At 35.3% G+C, this 9,494-nt stretch overlaps 2 protein-coding genes across 2 annotated transcripts; one reads left to right on the plus strand and one right to left on the minus strand.

Annotated features, from left to right (window-relative positions):
* Window positions 1-3,046: 3,046 nt before the first annotated feature.
* Window positions 3,047-4,138, plus strand: LOC128126828 (F-box protein CPR1-like). Its single transcript, XM_052764964.1, has one exon. The coding sequence runs from the start codon at window positions 3,047-3,049 to the stop codon at window positions 4,136-4,138; it is 1,092 nt and encodes a 363-aa protein (XP_052620924.1).
* A 3,200-nt stretch (window positions 4,139-7,338) lies between these two features.
* Window positions 7,339-9,073, minus strand: LOC128126829 (uncharacterized). The gene is made up of 3 exons (XM_052764965.1): window positions 8,475-9,073; window positions 8,029-8,107; window positions 7,339-7,926 (listed from the first exon to the last, which is right to left on the minus strand). The coding sequence occupies exons 1-3, from the start codon at window positions 9,071-9,073 to the stop codon at window positions 7,339-7,341; spliced, it is 1,266 nt and encodes a 421-aa protein (XP_052620925.1).
* Between the last annotated feature and the right edge of the window lie 421 nt (window positions 9,074-9,494).

Below are 9,494 nucleotides of genomic sequence, written 5' to 3' on the forward strand. Positions count from 1 at the left end.
CAGCAGTTGTTGCAGTCAATGATTTCTAAATATAGTTTACATTTACTAGATAAACATGTTACTTCAACTTGTACTTCATGTTCTATTGGCGAATCCTCTAAACTTCATTTGTCATCCTCTACTTATAAAAGCTCTCATATTTTAGACTTACTTTTTTGTGATGTTTGGCGACCTGCTCCCGTTACCTCATTTCATGGGCATCGATATTTTTTATTGTGTGTTGATCATTTTTCCCACTTTATGTGGTTTTTTCCTTTAAAAGCCAAATCTGATGTCTATAATACTTTCAAACAATTTATTCTTACTGTTGAATGGCAGTTCCAAACTAAGTTAAAATCAGTTCAAACTGATTGGGGCAGTGAATTTCGGAACCTTTCACAATTTTTCTCATCTCTCGGTATCACCCATCACCTATCTTGTCCTCATACAAGTGAACAAAACGCTCTTGTATGTTGTGGAAACCGGTCTTACTCTTCTTGCCCAATCCTCTGTTCCGCAATGTTTTTGGCATTTTGATTTTGACACAATTGTTTATCTTATAAATCGCATGCCTTCCCGTACAAACAAAAACATCTCACCTTTTGAACATGTTTTCAAACACAAACCTAATTTTTCATTTCTTAGTGTGTTTGGTTGTCAATGCTTTCCGCACCTTCGTCCATACAACAACCATAAAATGGATTTTCGCTCTCTCCCATGTGTGTTTCTTAGATATAGCACATCCCATCATGGTTACCGATGCTTTGATCCTTTCTATGAAAGACTTTATATAGTTCGTCATTTTTGGTTTCATCAACGATCCTTTCCATACAACATCAACCCCCCAACTCCACCCGAACCTTCTTCTTCTAACCCATATACATCGTCCTATCCTACTTCTGATCCTTCAAATATACCCACTACACCACCACCCATATTACCTACTACTCCACCTACATCTCCTATATCTTCTACATCTCCTCCTTCCTGTAAATCTCAACAATGTCCCCCTCTCGTCCATACTTATCACCGACGCCCGCGAACCACCACATCTCAACTTGACACCTCTCTCCCTCAAACTGCCATTCCCCAACCAGAAGCTACCCAATCTCAACCATGCGTTCGACCCTCCAACCTACGTCCTAATCCTAAGCCTACCAAACCATATGATCCCACCTCGTATCACACTCATACTTCCTCTCCTGACACTGAACCCACAACCTTTACTATTGCCAACAAATTGCCTCAATGGCGTCAGGCCATGGCAGAAGAGTATTCTGCTCTTCTACGGAACAATACTTGGTCCTTAGTTCCTCGTGTCTCAAATATGAATGTCGTTGAATGTAAATGGGTTTACAAACTCAAGCGCGATCATACCGGGGCTATTGTGCGCTACAAAGCACGTTTGGTTGCTAAAGGTTTTATCAACAACAGGGTCTTGACTATCATGAGACTTTTAGTCCAGTTGTAAAATCGACTACTATTCGGGTTGTTCTATCTTTGGCGGTGACAATAATTGGCCTTTACGACAACTTGATGTTCAGAATGCATTTTTACATGGAAATCTCACCGAGACGGTCTATTTACAACAACCACCGGGTTTCGTTGATCCAACGAAACCCAATCATGTTTGTGTTCTTCTTAAGTCTTTGTATGGACTTAAGCAAGCTCCCCGAGCTTGGTTCCAACGGTTGTCTACTGCTCTTCATGCTCTCGGCTTTCAAGGCTCTAAAACAGATCCGTCGCTTTTTATCTACTCTTCTAAAGGTGTTCTTTTATATATGCTTTTTATCTACTCGTCTGTCAAGAAAAGCCTTTTTTTCTAGTAGTGACCAAACAACAATGATATAAATACCGGTCTTGGTAATACTGTATCTTACCCAAGGAATTCATTATGGAAACCGATGCATCATGCCTTGGGTTGGGGGCAGTCCTCATGCAAGGAGGAATACCAGTGGCCTAAGGCCTAATACAGTTAGGTCCTTGGTACCGGTTCTCGGTACCAGCTAGTTGATGAAAGAGAACTAATAGCGATAGTATTCTCCATTCAAAAGTGGCATCCATACTTCGTGTGAAAGTGTTTCATAGTTCAGCCAAACCAACGAAGATTTAAATGTTTACTTACAAGAACAAATCATTATTGAGGAACATCAAAATTGGATGTCCAAACTATTAGGATATAATTTTGAAATTTAATATAGGACCAAAAAAAACACGACTGATGTACATTCATGAAAGGGGACATCATCATCCTTCGGTACCCTTTCAGTACCATGGGTAGTCTAATGGAATGAGGTTTTGTGAGAACTGTCCTGGGCTCGAGAATTGTGGATAATAAGGCAGCAAGTTCGAGAAGGGACTTCCGCACCACCGAGGCTTAGTGATGAAGGTGACTGAATCCTTTATCCAAGTTGTTTAGTGCTGCCTCGATCATCATCTTGAGTTCCTTGTGTATCTCATGAGTGACGTGCGAGTGCAATTGCGGGACATTCAGGAGTACAAAAAAACTTACCAAAAGATGGTAAAGGATGTATACTAGGAGGGTATGTGTAAAGGCATAGCAAGAATGATGGCGGAGTGTGACGTGTGTCAACACCATAAATATTTCACAATGGCATCGAGAGGATTGTTGCAACCCTTAGAATTACCAAAAAAAAATGTGTGGGTGGACATGACAATAAATTTTAAGATTGGGTTGCCAAGGTCAGAGGGTTACAATATCATTTTAAAAGAAATACTTGAGAAAGAAGGTATGTTATTAACACTGATTTCAGTTGGTGTAGCAAAGCAATTATCGAGGATCATGATGTCTTGATGTCATTAGTGATCTTATCGATATTGATATACTAATCATATATGGTAGGTTTGTAAAAGTCATTTCAGTAAATGAATTTCACTCTATGCTAAAATATCATGGTAATAATATCTTCGTATCATGTTTCGCATTTATGAGTGTTGATAACTAAAATCCCTAATAAATACCCCATAGAAATAAATTTCTCACTATCGTGTGGGTACCCCCCCCCCCCCTTTTCTTTCCTATCGGATTGCCGACTCTAGGGTTTCGATGGCAGAGCTTCACGATGATGTCCTTCCGAATATACTGAAAAGATTGAATGTGAGCGATCTAATCCGATGCAAAAGTGTATGTAAGTCTTGGGAAAATTTGATCTCTGACTCTGGTTTCATTAAATTCCATATGAACTATAGTTACCAAATTGATTACAAAAACAATGATATAGATAGGAGGATTGTTATGTCAAGGGTCTCTTATCGCAACGGGTCGCGTGTTTGTGATGTTGATGATAGATTATTTGATGATCGTGATTGTCATCTTCTTGGTTCTTCCAATGGACTTGTATGCATCTCTTCTTTTGCTTCTCAACTTGTAGTAGCTAATCCCTCAACTAGAGAGGTTCAAACACTACAAGAGCCTCAAATTCTTGATACCAAGCATTTATGTTGGGGTTTTGGCTATGATTCATCTACGGATGATTACAAGGTTGTATTAGGGTTCCGTAAACGTGTTGGTTGGACGTGTTTTCAAGTGTTAAGTTTGAAATCAAATGTTTGGAAACTAATTGGAGATGTAAAGTATTCATTTCATAGTAGGATTGGTATCTTATGCAATGGGGCACTTCATTGGATTATGAAAGATTCTTCATCTCCAAATAAGAAGAGAGTCATTGCTTCGTTTCAGCTATCTGAAGAAAAATTTATCAAAATTTCCGAACCTGATGATGAGCGATATGAATCTGGTGTTGCTAGCTGCCCAAATATGAATTTAGGTATTATCGAAGATTGTTTATGCGTATTTCCTTGTGATGGGTTTAACGATAACTTATGGATGCTGAAGAACTACAATGGAAAGCTGTCTTGGGAAATGTTTGAAAAGGACTGTGATATGAACTTAGCTTTACAATGCTTGAAAGAGCAGGAACATTACGTTCCTAACAAGAGAACTTTGTGTCGTGATATGCTGTTCTACAAGACTAAGGAATATATTTGTGCCCCTATCTATATGGAGAGTCTTGTATCTCCCTACGTTAATGGGAGGCCAAAGAGAAAGATACAAGAGAGTAATAGCAAGAAGAGTTGTAAGGTGCGTTCATTTTGTTTATCATATAATACAAACTGTGGAATTATATCTGGATACTGAATTCTTATTAATGCTTATGATGATTCCTGTACATCCCTAAAAAACTGTGTTGATCTAGGCCTCATAGCTCAATCTTCATGTTTACACATGGGATGCTCTCATTTTCTTTTGTAATATATGAGGTCTGCAAAAGGACATTGTCTATAGTTTAAAGTTTTGAGCATGGAGCACTCTTAAGTTTACTAGCATTCAAGAAGCTAGGAACTCTTCCTGAATTCACTTATATTCTGTTATGACCAAAGATACCAACTACTAACACTAACCACTCAACTAAGCCTACCTAACTGATCTAACAGTAAAAAAACCTTATTGCCCTCACGGCTCTACTTAAGCCACAACTGACAGGACGAAACGTATGCCTAATAAGAAGTGTAACAGACTCATTACCTTCACCCAGTATACATTTGGCCTTCATTTATTTGTATTCTTGCAATGCACTTCAATTTCATTTATTTGTATTCTTGCAATGCACTTCAATTGCAACTATTATTTACTCTTTGAGTCTGGTATATATAATGTTGACTGTTCACTGACTTCCCCTTTTGATTTCTCAGTTGATTAAGCGAGACCCTATGCTTCCAGGAGCAAGTGGCTAAGTTTGAGGCTGTTGAAGCAGTGTGGATGACATGGCATTGCTTGTTCTCTCTGCCATAAAGATAGCTTCTGATAGTTTTTAGTATCTTATGTTAATAAATTGTGTTTGATGGATTTCAAAAACTTGTGTTTGATGGATTTCAGAAACGTATGTTTGATGTTTGTAAAGTGTGATGATTTCTTAGTTTCTAGTAATATTCTTACTTTACTCTGATCTTAGAATAAAATTCCTAGTGTTTCTTCGTAATCCTGCCTAAAGTTCTTCCTAATCGTCTCTTCATATTCAGCTGTACTTTTTTCTTCTCTGTTTAATGTGTGAGCATAGCTCAGACGCCATTGGTGTTTGAGCTATCCTTATCTGATTCAAATATGGTTATTAACGCCTAGGGAGCAGTTGGAGGCACTTATTTGTTTATTGAATTCATTGCCACATGAAAGGAGTTCCCTCACTCAGTGTTTTTGTGTGGTCTGAGCATGCACATCCAAACACCCCTTTCATTCCATCAACGGGTGATCCAGGTTTGGTCGGTTTTATTCTACCTCTGCAAATCCGTCAATAACTCAGGTAAGTCCATATATGTTTCAGATTGGATTATGTTGCATTTTATGTTCTTTGAACTACATTATAAAAAATTGTAAAGAAACGTAATCGAAACAAGATCTTCCCAACATCATCATTTCATTCACTATGAAATAGATGGTTTACATCAACAGGTTACAAATCAAACCTCACTACAAAATCACTCACACACTCATATTACAAATCTAGTGTGACAACGATTTATGAACAAACCCTAAACGAAAACCCTAACTCAAGATGAAAGAGAAACTGAGAAATACAGATGAGAAAATATATTGGTAGCTACAAATGAGATCATTTAACACATTATATACATCGACCCACTAGACTTCGGGCATAACCCATAGACCCATTGACCTGCGTGTATCCTTTACCTGCATTACAACTTACCACAATATCCACACAAATATATTGTATAACACTTTTACCAAATAACTAACAAATTAATGTTTAAGTTTGAATATTTTATTAACTCTTTTCAACATGCCCCCTCAAACTAAACATTAATTTTTGAAAATATTTTATTACTTTTTAAAAACATCAATCATATTAAGTCGATTTACAATGTATTCATGTTGAACACTACCAAGTGACTTTGTTAAAATATATGCATTTTGATTAGAAGATACTATTTTATTTACTTTTAAAATTCCATTCTCAATTTTTCCCTGACAAAATGCAGATCAATTTCAAAATGTTTTGTCTTTTCATGAAATATAGGATTTAAAGCTAACTTAATTGCAGATTCATTATCACAAAAAATATCTACAGGTAAATTAGTTTTTATACCTAAATCATGAAGTAATTTTAAAATCCATATTAATTCACAAGTTATACTTCGTAAAGCCCTATATTCTGATTTTGTGGATGAACAAGAAACAGTACTCTGTTTCTTGCTCTTCCAAGAAACAAGAGATCCTCCTAGATATACTAGATAACCTGTTACAGATCGACGACTAAACAAGCATTTCGCCCAATCTGCATCCACAAACCCAATCAAATCTAAACTATTGTAACTAGTTATATGTATTCCCATACCAGGACTATTTTTCAAATATCTCAAAAGTCTGAAAGCAATATTAACATGGGACTTATAAGGTTTATGCATGTATTGACATAATATTTGCATAGCATAAGATATATTAGGTATAGTCACAGTCAAATAAATCAACTTACCAATAAGTTTTTGATATTCAGTAATATTAACTAGATAATCAGATTTTTCCAAATCATATTCTCTTTTGATAACTAAATTAGGTTCAAGTGGAGTTTTAACTGGTTTACATGCTAGCATACCAAACTCATGAAGTAGTTACATGCAATATTTCCTTTGATTTAAACATATTCCTTTTTCAGTTCTCAATAATCCAATACCCAAGAAATATTTCAACTCTCCTAAATCTTTAATTAAAAACTGAGATTTAAGAAAAAATTTAACATTATTCAACTCAGACTCATCATTACCTGTTAGAATAATATCATCCACATAAACAAGTAGGACTACAAAAGTATTTTGAAACTGTCTAACACATCATGAATAATCATTAATGCTTTGGTTAAAACCAAAACTTAAGAGAGAAGAACACAACCTTTCATTCTACTTCCTTGGGGCTTGTTTAAGTCCATAAAGAGATTTTAACAATCTGCAAACTTTGATATCATCTTTAGAATGATATCCCTCAGGTTGACACATATATACACTTTCAGATAAATTTCCATATAAAAAAGCATTGTTAATATCTAACTGATAAAGTGGCCAAGAATTATTCACAGCTAATGTTATTACCACACGAATAGTTACAACTATGGCCACAGGAGAAAAAGTCTCCTCATAGTCTATTCCTTCCCTTTGATTATATCCTTTAGCCACAAGTCTGGCTTTATATCTTTCTATATCACCATTAGACTTGTATTTAATTTTATATATCCAACGACACCCAATTGCTTTTCTTCCTTTAGGAAGATTAGTAATTTCCCAAGTATTGTTCCTATAGAGGGCTTCCATTTCCTCATTCGTGGCTTTGATCTAATTTGGATCTAAAGCTGCTTCACTATAAGTCTTAGGTTCAACTGTTTTATTAAGATTAGAAATAAAACAGAAAGACTCAGTATTAAGACCTGAATAATTTACAGTTCTTTCAATACCATATTTATGTGTACCCTCTACAACATAATCACTAAATCTAACTGGCATGTGAACATTCCTTCCAGATCTAGTGATCCTAGTTGACAAACTTTCAGAAGGATTAGAATTAATTGAATCATTTTCCTCAGTCAATGCAGAAGATCTTGGAAACAACACATCAGAGGGAGGCACATATGCCTCACCAGTCCGGTTGCTGACATTAGAGGGACAAGTCTCATCCTGGTCCTGGTCTGCATTATCACCATCCATCTGTTGGCTACTCCTCAGGTTATCTGCTCTAGTATTATCTAGAATAAAACTAGAATCTAAAGACTCATCATAGGAAAATAGGTCATTTGAATTTACAGTGACAACTGAACTATCAGTTAAAGATGAAGTTTTAAGCTTGAAAGGAAACACTGACTCATAAAACTTTACATCCCTGGAAACAAAAATAAGATTAGAATCAAGACTAAGAACTTTGTAACCCTTTTTATCAAAAGAATAACCAAGAAAAACACACTTATCAACTCTTTTAGAAAATTTATCATTATTATTCAACTTAGAGACAAAACACAAACATCCAAATACCCTAAGTTTATCAAAAACAGGTGCAGAATTATAAACAAGTTCATAGGGAGAAGAACCATTTAAGATTGAAGTAGGTGTTCTATTAATCAAAAAAAACTGAAGTTAAAATGGCATCCCCCCAGTGTTTAATTGGCAAACCAGACTGAAAAATTAAAGATCTAGCAACATTTAAAATGTGTCTGTGTTTCCTCTCCACAACACCATTTTGTTGTGGAGTATGAACACAAGATGTTTGATGCAAAATTCCTTTTGATTCAGTTAATTGTCTCATTCTGTTATTTAAAAACTCTGTACCATTGTCAGATCTAACTGCCTTTATTTTAAAACTAAACTAATTAATCAAAATATTAAAGAAAACAAGAACAGAATCATAAACTTCATCTTTAGACTTTAAAAGATAAACCCAAGTTGCCCTAGTAAAATCATTCACAATAGTCAAAAAATACCTAAATCCTTCTGTAGTTGTCACTTTATAAGGACCCCAAACATCTAAATGAATTAACTCACCAAGTTTAGAAGTAGTATGTTGACTAACAGGAAAAGATTCTCTAGTTTGTTTAGCCTTATGACAAATGTCACAAGGTGGAAGAACTTCACTTCCAATCTTAAGCCTATGTCTCAAAGAACTCAAAACTTGATCAGAAGGATGACCAAGTCTATTGTGCCAAGTTAGTTTAGACACACAACAAACAAAAGAAGAAATAGAAGAATTAGACAGACTACCTAAAGGTGCACTATTAATGTAATAGAGACCTCCAGACTCTCTACCATTCCCCACCATCACCTTTGACTGTAAATCCTGAATTTTGCAATTATGCTCATTAAAAACAACCTCACAATTACTATCTTTATAGACCTTATGAACAGAAAGCAAATTAACATTGAAATCAGGAACAGCAAACACATCAAACAGTGTTGAAGAATTAGATAAATTCATATTACCAATTTTTTCAATCTTAGCTGATGTACCATTGGGATGACAAACCAACAAATCTAATTTTGACAAATCCACAGTGTCATGGAGTAGTGACTCAGAGGCAATCATATGTTATTAAACTTGAACAATTTAACCCTTATTCTTATTAACATTAGTCTTGTTATTAAACTTGCTATTAAAAGTAGATGACTGAGATTTATTTACAGACTGAGAAGCCTGAAGAGAAGTCAAAGAACCATTTCTTTGAAGTGATTCTTCTCTAGACACAATAGAAAAAGCAGTTTTCACATTAGGTAAGGGATCCATTAATAAAATGTAACTTTTGACTTGACTGTATGAATCATCAAGTCCAGATAAAAACTGCATAAGCTTCATGAGATTAGAATGATCCTTTAGTTTAATAGAAGCATCACATGTACACTCAGTTAAACTAGTAAGACCATCAAATTCTTTCCATAGAGAATCAAGCTTATTGAAGTAATCTGACAGAGAAGTACCATTTTGTTTAAGGGAATTAATTCGTTGATGT

Source organism: Lactuca sativa, chromosome 6 (assembly GCF_002870075.4).
Source record: "Lactuca sativa cultivar Salinas chromosome 6, Lsat_Salinas_v11, whole genome shotgun sequence".
Lineage (NCBI taxonomy): Eukaryota > Viridiplantae > Streptophyta > Magnoliopsida > Asterales > Asteraceae > Lactuca > Lactuca sativa.

Bases quoted from the DNA above. Each gene is read 5' to 3' on its own strand.
- LOC128126829 (XM_052764965.1), bottom strand. From the start codon at position 9,073: ATGATTGCCTCTGAGTCACTACTCCATGACACTGTGGATTTGTCAAAA. The intron at 8,108-8,474 runs GTATTTTTTGAC...TTTGATTAATAG, and splicing joins ACAACTACAGAAGGATTTAG to AACACCTACTTCAATCTTAA. The intron at 7,927-8,028 runs GTATTTGGATGT...TTTGATAAAAAG, and splicing joins CTGTTTTTGATAAACTTAGG to GGTTACAAAGTTCTTAGTCT.
- LOC128126828 (XM_052764964.1), top strand. From the start codon at position 3,047: ATGGCAGAGCTTCACGATGATGTCCTTCCGAATATACTGAAAAGATTG.